The sequence below is a fragment of the Xenia sp. Carnegie-2017 genome, unplaced genomic scaffold, assembly GCF_021976095.1.
Source record: "Xenia sp. Carnegie-2017 unplaced genomic scaffold, XeniaSp_v1 HiC_scaffold_23, whole genome shotgun sequence".
Lineage (NCBI taxonomy): Eukaryota > Metazoa > Cnidaria > Anthozoa > Malacalcyonacea > Xeniidae > Xenia > Xenia sp. Carnegie-2017.
In genome coordinates this window covers 9,155,077-9,168,167 of record NW_025813486.1, presented here as the reverse complement: position 1 = coordinate 9,168,167, position 13,091 = coordinate 9,155,077, and the positions used below count along the sequence as shown (strand labels likewise).

General features: G+C 32.6%; 1 protein-coding gene across 4 annotated transcripts in view; it reads right to left on the bottom strand.

Annotated features, from left to right (window-relative positions):
• The window catches only part of LOC124448295, a 35,141-nt gene extending 23,374 nt beyond the window's left edge, over window positions 1-11,767 (bottom strand). For all 4 annotated transcript variants that reach the window (XR_006949005.1, XM_046999309.1, XM_046999310.1 and 1 more), the window contains exons 1-9: window positions 11,454-11,767; window positions 7,791-7,861; window positions 7,663-7,708; window positions 7,260-7,445; window positions 6,618-6,673; window positions 6,172-6,334; window positions 3,941-4,037; window positions 3,496-3,571; window positions 2,747-2,872 (exon numbers count right to left, since the gene is read on the bottom strand). Coding sequence is in view for 3 of the 4 variants with exons in the window: in XM_046999309.1 (XP_046855265.1) it covers window positions 2,747-2,872; window positions 3,496-3,571; window positions 3,941-4,037; window positions 6,172-6,334; window positions 6,618-6,673; window positions 7,260-7,445; window positions 7,663-7,708; window positions 7,791-7,861; window positions 11,454-11,609 (977 nt within the window). In the remaining variant the exon portion in view is untranslated. The remainder of the gene's footprint in view (window positions 1-2,746; window positions 2,873-3,495; window positions 3,572-3,940; window positions 4,038-6,171; window positions 6,335-6,617; window positions 6,674-7,259; window positions 7,446-7,662; window positions 7,709-7,790; window positions 7,862-11,453) is intronic.
• Between the last annotated feature and the right edge of the window lie 1,324 nt (window positions 11,768-13,091).

Genomic DNA, 13,091 nt, shown 5'->3' with positions numbered 1-13,091 from the left:
AGGCAACTGACAGATTATATTTTATTTGCTGACTATATACATCGACTAAAAGGTGTTAAGTTACATGACGGCATGCACTAAACATATCGGAACGTTTATTTAAAATGTTCTTTTTACGTCCTTTCAGGATAAGTAGCCTTTCTTCAAGGCAAAGACGGCAGGTTCTTTGGTTTTTGTTGGGAGGTGGAAGTTGTTTGATGAAGTCCCATTTAATGTTGTAGTCACGTTTGTTTTCTTTCAGTGTCCACGTGTATTTAGAAAGTTCTGTCTCGTTCCGGTATTTAATGTTCGTAATGGATTTAATGTGGTTTCGATATCGTGTCTTAAAAGCGCATGCAGTAACACCTATGTAAGTTTTTGTTTCGTTGTTGTCAGTCGTTGTCACGTCGGCTTTGTAAATCACGTTGGGTTTCAGGCAATTGCCATTTGTCGGGCATAGATGTTTCTGTCTGCAGTTCGACAAGCATTTCGAGAAGCATTTCCCACCAAATACTATACTCTCCAAGATATTCAACCGACACACAATACGCGTAAGCTACAGCTGCGGCGAAAACATGAAAACTTTCATAACCAGACACAACAAGACTATTTTAAAAAGACTTAACCCAGACACAACCCAGAACAAGAACAACCCACCAAAGAAATGTAACTGCAGACAGAAACATCTATGCCGACAAATGGCAATTGCCTGAAACCAACGTGATTTACAAAGACGTGACAACGACTGACAACAACGAAACAAAACTTACATAGGTGTTACTGCATGCGCTTTTAAGACACGATATCGAAACCACATTAAATCCATTACGAACATTAAATACCGGAACGAGACAGAACTTTCTAAATACACGTGGACACTGAAAGAAAACGAACGTAACTACAACATTAAATGGGACTTCATCAAACAACTTCCACCTCCCAACAAAAACCAAAGAACCTGCCGTCTTTGCCTTGAAGAAAGGCTACTTATCCTGAAAGGACGTAAACAGAACATTTTAAATAAACGTTCCGATATGTTTAGTGCATGCCGTCATGTAACTTAACACCTTTTAGCCGATGTATATAGTCAGCAAATAAAATATAATCTGTCAGTTGCCTGAAGATCGCCCTACGGCGTGAAACTCCGAGTAGCGACAGCAAACAATTGTCCATTTTATTTTAGTTCATTTTATATATATATATATATATATATATATATATATATATATATATATATATATAGTAATATTATACAGTGATAGTTTATGCAAATGTAAGTAGATTATTAAGCCCTTATTAACCAAGCTCGAGGTTTTACGGAAAAAAATATCTGACCAAAGTTTGTTTACATTTGGCTCTAGAAAATACATTTTTTGGACCGTGATACATTATAGAAAACAATGGACCGGCAAAAATGCTTCTAAGTCAATCAAAGCGCTCTATTTTGGCGGAAGTGACATTATTGCCATATAATAGATATTATTGCAATATAGTAATGCAATATAATATTGGTTTGATTAATGATGAATGTATTTACATATTGGGTAAGTTTTATCAATTTGAAGTGGTGCTTTAATTTCAAATGAAAATGTAATTTCTGCAGTGTCAATGATTTTAAAAATAGATGATGAGCATCAAATCTCTTCGCAACTCTCTGCGCAAATTACGCAACTCTTCCCCACTACATATCCACTTCATAAACAGAAATGTCAAACAATACCTGTGAAACAATAGTACTAATTGCAAATTATGCAACAAAACTTGCGACACAACAACCACGAAAATAATCCATAAAAACTCGACTTCAAACTACCATTCATCAAATATCATTAATGACGCACACAACGCAGACTTACAAATATTATTGCTCCATTAAGTTTGGTTTTGCTTTATTTATATTATATAAAGTAATTGATTATTCATAGCGTTGAGCTTGAGATCATTATCAGTTACTGTTTTCAAGCAAGAGGCTCGGGGAAAGCTCTTGAATTGTGCAGAAAATGAGGTATATTTTATGTGTTATTTGTTTAAATTAATAGTTGAGTTAGCACAAATGTAAGTAAGCATTGGGAGGGATTTATCTTAAGTAAAATAGTACCATCATTCATATATTTTATACTGTATTATAGCTTCCGATTATTAGTTTAAGTGTAATACTGGAACAAACCATTGTGTTTGCTGCACCGTCGTCTACGCTATCGGTCTAATTATCAAACATTACCAACAAATTTTCACTTCGTCCAAAATTATAAATTACTTTTCATTTAAAGATCCTATCTCTAATTCTATTCATTGGCGACACGCCAATTTGATTTTGATCTCACTTAAAAGCAGAAAAGCATTTCACATTAACAAAACTTACATTAATCTTAATGTTCAAGTTTGAACACTATACTCATTCTCTAACTAAACTCATCATTTCTTCAAACCAATACTTCATTGTAATATTTATATGTAAAAAACTCAAATAAGCTATAACTGTATCATATTACTCTTACTATATATATTTTACCATGCACAGATCACTCCTAATCAACATACTAAAGCAGAATATATAAAAACTCTAATTTCAGCATCAGATCACTCAAGATGAAGACACTAGACTGGAGTATATGAGGTCTTAAGTTTCAACATTAGATCAATCCCAATAAAGACACTAGTTTGACATTCAACGGCTTTTCCTCTTTTGAAAAAACGGAAATCGATAGAGGAAAATACTCAACAATACACTTTTTTATGAATTAAATCTTAAAAAAATTACACCTACTTTTTCTCTTTTAGTTCGGGCACTTGTTCTGTAAGGCAGACAGCAAGACCAACTGCACCAGCACCTTCAATTGTAACTTTCTCTTCCTCGAGCAATCGTAGTACAGCTAGTGCGATGTAATCTTCACTGTGTAGTAAATTAAGTAATACAGTACAAAGCTCAAATGTTGACTCTTCCTTAGAAACTCTATTTTATTATAACTTTTACAAAACAGGGAATATTTAAATAATATTAGCTTTTTCTGGAGAAAAAATCAATCTTTTTTGAAAAAAAAGTAAATGGTTTGAAGCCGGGAGTAGTATTACATGTTTGTAGATGTAAATCGGCCAGGTTAGTTGAGTTGTGAGAAGGACCGTTGTTGTTGATGTTGACTGACGTTTCGACGCCAATATTCCATGCCAGGCTTCTACTAACTTGGACGCCCTACATCTACGAACATGTTTTTTAAAGTATGCTCTAATGAGAATATTACATATGAAAAACCTACATAAAACATTTTTTAAAGAACTGAAAAATTATGATAAGTAAATTAAACTGTAAAACTTGCTGTCATGGTAACGAGCCTTGCGTATAAAATAAACAGAAACATTATGCTCAAAATGTGTAAATAACTGAAGATAAAGCACAGGAGCGGGTGCAAACCCTTTATTGATAGGCACTCATTGAGTATCATGAAACTGCATGCATGAATGAAAAGTGAATGTAATATCATGTGTTAAACTATTCTTTATTTCTTTGTCAATACTTACTGTACTGTGATCATTCTATCAATAAGAGGTTCTGCTGTATGAAAGGCATTTATGCCAACTTTTGAAACGCATAAACCTGCAAAAGAATAGGGGTTTGAAAAGATGATTTAACTATTTCACACGAGTGACATACGTTAAAAACAAGCAGTTAGCCCGTTATGCTTTAGTGGCGCTCCAATTATCTAACAGTTAGTTTTTGATTTAACGATTCCTACCACCAAACGATGTTTCTTTTTGTTCAATGATTTATAAAAAGCCAAAACAATCTTACAGTTGTTTTAGGATTTTCCAGTAGCCAATTAAAATGCAGCTACATCATTAAAAATCTATCACCCGATGATATTATATCTAAGTCATTGATTTATTGTTCACCAACTACATTACAGTTACGTCAATATTTTATTGTTATCTGTAATGACATGAAAAAAGAAAGTCAATAATTTACCATCAGCCAATGTTATATCCTTATTTGCATCTATCTTTACTAGTTCACCCTTATTTTTTGCTGCAGTAAAACTTGGACATTGCTCTGATTCAATGCCCTATAAATTACAATTTGCGTCCTCTTTCAATTCAAATCAAAAACCTTTAACGAATAATCTTACAGTTGGCCATGCTGATCGCCCAATTATGTTTCTTTTCAATCAATGATTTACCGAAAGCCAATATTCTCAGTACATCGTCAGCCAATAATATTACAATCACGTCAATTATTTGCCGTTAGCCAATAATAGTTAAATCAACATGTTACCCAGCCAATGATATAATTGCTTTGCTGATTATTAACTATCAAATAATGATATTAGAAAAAGGTCAATAATTTACCTGGAGCCAAAGTCATCGCCTGATTGACACCTATTTTTACTTGTTCACCGTTCATTGCAGCAGTAAAACTTGCACAGCGCTCCGATTTGACACCCTATAAATTAATAACGCATTGTTAATTTTTACACTCTTTGAATTTTAAAGTTGGATAAAAATTCAAGAATACCCATCAATTTCTTAAAAGCACGATGGATATCAGACATTTTAAATGTACGACGAGTTTTTTTATCGTAAACATGTTTCAGCATGCTTATGCCATCTTCAGTACATAGAATGAAGTTGATTATGCTATTTACATGATATATATATATATATATATATATGTATGTGACGATCGTTAAGTGTATTAAATTACAGAATTAGTGTTAGATATTATATTACAGGTTAAATATTGTATTAATGTGGTATATTTGTTTGTTGAGGTCTGGTTTGAGCTTTTTAATGTAGAGCGCTTCTTTCAGTTTAAGAGAAAAAGGAGAGTTGGCGGTGTCTAAGATGCGAAAACATGAATGGTTTTATTTTGATTTGCAATGTGGTGAAGTGTGATGGTGTTTATAAATATGTGAGTTTTTGTCGGAATGTGTGTGCTCTTTGATGCGTGTGGAGAGCTGGCGAGTTGTCTCACCAAGGTAACGGGAATTACATCCCGCACATGAAAATTCATAAACCACGCAAGATTTGAGTAAAGATGGAATACTGCTTTTCAAACTAAAAAGATTTCTTATTTTGTAAGATGAGAAGACCAATTTGATTTTTAAGTCAACACAGAAGCGTTTTGTTAAATTCCGTAGTTTTTGTTAAGTGGTGTGTGAGTATGAGCCAATGTAAGGAAGTTTGAAATAGTATATGTTTGGTTTGTTTTGGTTATGTTTATCTGATGCTTGTTTGTCTGGTTGTATTTCGTCGTTGAATGATTTTATGACTTTGTCTATAAAATGGGCAGGAAAAGAATTGCGTTTTAAAGTTTCAATTAGTGTGTTTATGTCATTTTCGCAGCCGTTTGTTGTATTGTTTATTCTGTGGATGCGTTCAAGGAGAGTTTTTATAAAACTCTCCTGTCTTTTCCTGTCCATTTCATAGACAAAGTCATAAAATCATTCAACGACAAAATACAATGAGACACACAAGCATCAGATGAACCTAACCAAAACAAACCAAACATATACTATTTCAAACTTCCTTACATTGGCTCATACTCACACACCACTCAACAAAAACTACGGAAGTTAACAAAACGCTTTTGCGTTGACTTAAAAATCAAATTGATCTTCTAACCTTACAAAATAAAAAATCGTTTTAGTTTTAAAAATAGTATTCCATCTTTACTCAAATCTTGCGTGGTTTATAAATTTTCATGCGCGGGATGTAATTCCCGTTACGTTGGTGAGACAACTCGCCATCTCTCCACACGCATCAAAGAACACACACATTCCGGCAAAAACTCACATATTTATAAACATCTTCACACTTCACCACATCGCAAATCAAAATAAAACCATTCATGTTTTCGCATCTTAGACACCGCCAACTCTCCTTTTTCTCTTATACTGAAAGAAGCGCTCTACATTAAAAAGCTCAAACCAGACCTCAACAAACAAATATACCACATTAATACAATATTTAACCTGTAATATAATATCTAAAACTAATTCTGTAATTTAATACACTTAACGATAGTCACAGACACATATATATATATATCATGTAAACAGCATAATCTCCTTCATTCTATGTACTGAAGATGGCATAAGCATGCCGAAACATGTTTACGATTAAAAAAACTCGTCGTTCATTTAAAATGTCTGATATCCATCAAATATTCTCTACTTTAGCACTATGACAGTTACTCACGATGACAAGGGTTTCTGGTCTTAACTCCTTCACTGCAACGGCAACACCTGCAATCAACCCGCCACCACCAACAGGAATAATGACAGCATCAGCATCCTTTATTTGTTGCATAATCTCCAGACCCATTGTTCCGGCTCCTGCAATAATGCTGGGATCGTCGCATCTTATAAATAAATTTAAATTAATGAGTAGTCAGAAAACATAAATTTTTGAAAGTAATCAAATACCCTAAGTACAGTGAGCATTATCTGAATTGATACTTCTGAGATCTTGCAGATCTTCTACTACACAACTTTTATGACAAAAATTCACAACAAATATTTATTCGTCGTCTCACTTGTTAAATATTTTTTGATCACGTTTCTAAGAAGGAAATTTTGCTATTTTATGCCATAGTGAGAGTCTGCTTGTAAAAAATGTTTGCTGTAGTTATGCATTACATATACCTGTTGATGTATTGCAATTCATTTGTCGCAGCTATTTTCAGGGCGATGTTTTCTGACTATTAAGAGAATATGTATTGAATTTGCGAATATTCAAATAGTTGCGTTTCAGATTTTGAAAATACAACATAAAGGTCAAAACTACACAAAAACCTTTTTGCTATACGTCCCTTGTTTGAAGGGTTGTTATTACATAAAATGTTTAACTAGAGTTTCAAGAGTGAAAATATTGAAGATATACTATGAAAAATTATATTTCAACAGTGTTTGCTCACAGTAAAAATAATTAACATATTCCAAACAAATTAGAGTAAATTAGAAAGTCGTAAAATAGCAGTTAACAGTTGTCTTTTTACTTCCTTCATTACTATATTTGCAAACACACAAGGACATCTTAAGATATTTTTACATGCACTAGTGTATTCTAGAGTAATTCTGTAAATATTAGTATATTTTTGGATATTTACATGTCAATCTGATTTTCGATGTCTGACGTTTTATTCATATAAGCACTTAAGTTTAAAGGCTGAGGAGCAAGAAATTTTTTTATGTCAAAATCTTCTCATGCCATGTCAAAACGTCAAACAATCTTTTCCTCAAGTTTTAGGCTAACGTTTAGAAGCAATGACTGTTTCTTTAACTTACCTCAATGAGATCCGTCCCTAGCTCGTGTACAGTGGCGCCGTATTTTTCACACGATGCTATTTTGTTAATTGGTGTATTCTTTGGCATGACAACCGTGACTGGAATGCCTAGTTGTTGCCCGTGGTATGATAGAGCAAAGGCGTGGTTTCCATCTGAGGCAGCTATCACCCCTCTTCTCTTTTGATCCTAAGATGAGGATAGGCAAGGAGAATGTTTTTTAAGAAGGATACGTAAATTAGATGGTAGATATTGTATTATAAAGTGATGCATGGAGTAGAGAGAGAAAGTGGTAAACGTATTAAGGAATGTTATGTAAATTAGAGAGGTATATGTACCCATATAAAGAGAATGTGTTTGTATGATGTATATATATATTTTATTACAAAGAGTGATTTAACCGTACATCAGATAGCATTTCTAGTGCATTTCTTGCTCCTCTTTCCTTAAAACTAGAAAAACGTGATTCATCGTTAGTAAATAGAGCTTCGCCATTTCTCACTGAAGATTGCTCAGTTAACATATTTTACAAACCTTCCAGTGGGTAAAAGGTAATCTTTTTTGAAATACACTTTCATGCCCAGTGCATTAGACATTTTTGAAAACTGAAAATATGACAAAAAAATGTGTTTTTGAAGATCTGTACTAGTCGAACAATTTCCATCAGTCAAACAGCACGCCAATTAGAATCATCATTGAATACATTTTTTTGAAGCATTTTTGAAAGAAATTAGTACGAGCGATAATCAACATTTATGGACAAATCGTTTCATGCTTAATTACTTAAAGTTACAACTGAAAATTTTAATGCTTTCACCTAAAAGAAAATGTCAAAGTCCTTTGAGAACATTTTTTATAACTTATGACTACTTAGCTCTATTGTTTAATTGGAAGTCAATAAACAACCTTTTTCTTTACGCCTTAATGCCTGTGAAATATGATGCTTTTCTTAAGTCCTAGCAACATGAAGCTTTAACGATTTTTTTAGGGGAACTAGTTACAACTCTTGATCTCCCAATTCCATACACATTTTTTTTAACCTCTAACCTTAACACCTTTTTATAAGCGTCTTACGACAAAAGATCGACTTATTGTGACAAGTCTATGATTAATTGTCTCAATAAAACGTGTTTCCTTTGTGATATTTTGCAAATTACTAATAAAAACGAAATTGAACAAACTTATGTTAATAGAAATTGTGTTCTATACTTTACGTTGATACGTATTTAATAAAGAATTGGTAAAAATCAACGACAGCATATAAACTGCATTTCGCATACTTTATACATCATATTATAGGTTTCCCTTTGACAGTGACATTTTAGCTCAATCTTTTATTTTATAAGGAATTTATGTAGGATATGCTCTCGTATCCTTTCTGTCACTCGTAAATAATTAAGTCAAGTGTGAAAAACTAAATGATTATTTTAAAAGGCATTTATGTGCAGTGATGACAATAGTTTTATAGTTCCAAATAGTTTTCGGTTATTTATAATGTAATCATATTTTCTAAAGAACGAAATACATCCTTACTTAATATGTCGTATAAATAAAGGCAATTCAACCGTTGTAAGATCGATCGTACGCTGTAGACATTGACGTTGAACATAAAATGAGTTCGTTTAGTTATCGGTGATATTTCTAATTGTGGGTGTAAATCAATATATACTAAGAAAGGCAGATGGCTACATCACAAAACCTAACATTTTGGGCTACGCTACTTTTATCCTAAGTTGAGACAATGGATGCCTGCAAAGAAGTCACCAAAAAACTAACAGGAAATATAACTCCAATCCAAATTCCACAAAAAAATCTCAAGAGAAAGAAACATCCTGTGGCTTGAATCCACCTTACTGTAAGAATTTAAAAACAAAATGTTGTAAAATATTTCGTGTTTCTGATTGAAAAGCATTTCTCGCCCTCTTCAAATCTCCACAAAATCTTTAAAAAACTCTGTAACTTTAGCAACAGTAATTGCGTTAGCGAAAGTCGACAACCAATTTACTTTTCGCACTAATTTCATTGGAATTTGTGATGTTTATTTTTAAATTTAAATAACTTATACTAGATATGTTTCATGTTGCATTATGCATAACTCAGGGGTTGATCCAACAATTTGCATGACTGTAGCGAAACGAGCCCCGTATGGAGTCTAGGGCAACCTCCCCGAAATTTTGAAATTCAATATGGTCAGAATAGCGATTTCCTGCAAATTTGGAAACAAATTTTGGAAAGTTTGCAGTGCTTATGACGTAAGCATTTCTATAAAGCTCTCAAAATAGCCTTAATTGGATCTTTTCATCATACAATAAAGTTCAGCATTAGATAAATACATGGCAAATGCATTTTCCTTACAACAAAAAATGCACCGTGCTTATGCTAATGTTCAATCAAAGAAGTGGGAAGAATAATAAGGCATATTTATAAACAATTCAATGCTTCACCATACATTGCAATGGACCATGAATAATAAAGAAATTGCCATAACCGGAAGTCCTATATTTTTACATACAATGGAATAAGTGCAAATTAGCAAATGACATAGAAATAAAACATTATCTTTTAAAGAGTTTATAAGTTATGACAGCAATACATTCATTTCAATTTCACAGGGAAGACACATGATATGCATCTGCATCAAAATCATATCCTTTAAAAATATGCATTATGATATAACCACAATCATTACTTACATTAGAATATCCGCATTTATATAAATAATCTATCCATACAGTAGAAGCCATATAGACAATAATCAAATCCAGGAATGAATCATTTGACATTTAAATTTAAATTTCAAATGCTCTTGGGTTTGTCCATATTACTGCCGCAGATGACAAATGAAATCAAATACATATTATGAAACAAACCACTCAATTGAAATAATATTAAATGAAACATTTAAGGCATGTGCAATAAGAAATCATAGAGCCTTTGAGTCTGCAGCAAATCTACAGTACAAATTTATTCGAAAACTTGACACAATAACAATTCATTTGCACAGTAGTAAAAAGTGCATCATAAAGTCGAGTCAGTTACAAAATTTGTCGAATTTCATGTGAAATCCAGTTTGGTACGTATTATTTATCAATTTGCTTCACTGAGTGGGATTTATGCAGCGTAATTCCTTATTTCTAGGGAACTGCAGTTTGGAAAATTGCCATTTATGGACATGTGTGTCGCCGACTCTGGCCTTACTCAATTTAGCTGCAATGATTCTATTGCGCTCTTGCCGAAGTGATAAAATCACATTCATCGTGGCCTTTTCCTTAAAGGAAAACGGTTTATTTAACAAATGTTGAAGTTGTTTCAACGTTTCGTGAAATGGCATTGTGAATGTTGCCCAAAAAGCTTAAATAAGTTGTACATACACCAAAAATTAAGTTATATCAAGCAAATTACGCAATGGTATCGAACTTTTGCCACTGTTGCCGTGATTTGTGATATGATTTGCTAAGCATCGTTCGACTGTTGCCACAATTAGCAATGTGATTGGTTAAGCAAGCCTGACTGTAGCCAAACTTCGCTAAATTAAGCAACATACTGTGGCGAGCTCCGCAATATCCAAATCAGGGTGATTTTGAACGATGCGATCGCGTTTACTTGATTTATGAGCAAATACTTCATGTTAATCACTGAATAACTTCAATTTAACAATTTATTGAATTTACTTGCATTGCACATCAATACAAAATTTGTAAAATAAATCGTTTTATGCAATTTTTTGGCGACTGATATTTTTCGAGAATTCTGACTGTTGCTTTTGCAACGTTTGCTAAAGTCTATATCCGCCCCTGGCCGTAACTGGTCAGTATTCTTCATTTTTGACCCATAATTTTTCTAACCTCTAAGTATAATAAACATCTTTTAGAAGCATCTAACAAACTACATCAACTTATTGTCACAAGTCCCTTATTTATTGGCTCAGTAAAACGTGTCCGCTTTGTGATATTTTGTAACTTGCTTATAATTACGAAATTGAATTAAACGTATCTAATTAGAAATTATGTTCGATACTTTAATTTCATAAGTATTTAAGTAAAAAATCAATCAAAGTCAACAAGCAAATAAAATGTTAAATGATGATAATCAAACTGAATTTCACATAGTTTTTTGATCATACTAAAGTAAGTTTTTATTTGACAATGAAGTTTTGTTTAAATTTGTTATTTTATAAAATTCGCAAAATTATGTTACCTCGCAAGGAGTTTGAGGCACGCTATCTCGGATTCTTGACTGAGCTGTTAACACATCATCAAACGTTACACGAACTGTTTGTGCTCGTTCGCTCATTTCATTCAATTCATTGCCTTCCGAAGAACTTGAAGATATCGATTCCGCCATTGTTGACATTCACACGAAGAAATTGCACGACAGAACTGGCTTAACACCTAAAATTGTTTTATTTAAAAAGTTTAACAACCTGCTAGTTTTAAAAAATATCTAACTTTTGAAAAATCTTCTTTATTTTTCAGTGACTTTCCTCTCAAAGTTTGTTTCAAACTGCGCTGAGACTGTTCATGACAATTATATAAATTATTCAACCGGTAATATTCATAAGCAGAATTTAACGTTGCACAAGCTATTTAGAAAGTGAAAGATTTGCTTTGTATTTATAATTTAATTATGTTACGTGGCAGAAATGTAATCTGAAAATAATAATCGTCTCTATACTTGGAACTCTACAGTAAATCACTGCAATGCTAAAGTTTTCATATTTTAAACTTTTAACTTCACGACACAAAATTTCTAAGTGGAATTGTTCTACTTAGACTTAAAACGAGAATGAAACATTTTTCTCATTTTTCACATAATATTCCCACACATACGACTTGCAGTCACAAAGATAGCGCAGTATGTCAAATTTCCTATGAATATTTACATTTTGCATCGATTGTGAAAGTCAAATACAAAACTTTGTTATTAATGGATATAAAACTCGGTATAACATAAAAAGATAGAAATGTTTTGTTAAATTTTGTTTACTTTGGAAACTACCAAACTCTGTAGACGATCGTCTCTCATATCTATCGTCAGATGAACATATTTTAAAGAGCGAATCAAGTATTTTTATGGATGCCTGTAAATAAGTCACCATAAAACCAACAGGAAGTATAACTCCAATCCAAAATTTACGAAAAATCTCAATAAAAACATCCTGTTGCTTAAATCCACCTTACTGTAAGAATGTAAAAACAAAACGTTGCATCTCTCGCCCTCTTCAACTCTCCACAAAATCTTCAACAAAAACACTGTTAACTTTAGCTACAGTAATTGCGTTGGCGAATATTGACAACCAATTTACTTTTCGCACTAATGCCTGTGGAATTTGTGATGTATATTTTTAACTTCTATAGAACTTAATAGACATGTTTCATGTATAACCTCTGAGTCTAATACACAAAATTTTCCGCTTTACGCAAGAAAAATAACAAGACGTGACTTGTTTAATAATTGTTTTGATTTTATTTAGACGTAAAAATACTTAGAAATTGTTTTGTATTTGTGATTTAATTACGTTAAGTGGCAATTACAGATGTTATCTGAAAATAACAAACATACCTATGCCTGTGTGTGCACAGTACATCACTGCAAGCCAGATAATTCAAAATTTCATATTTAGACTTTTAACTTTACTAGACAATATATCATATGGAATGATGCTATAAGACTTTGATTCCAAAATGAAATATTTTTCTCATTCTTCCACATAATATCCCCCCCCACGAATGGCAGGCAGTCACAAACATATCTAGCGCGTTATCTCGAATGTTGTATGAATTGATAAATTTTGCATCGATTGTGAATGTCGAACTCGAACACTCAAACAAAGTA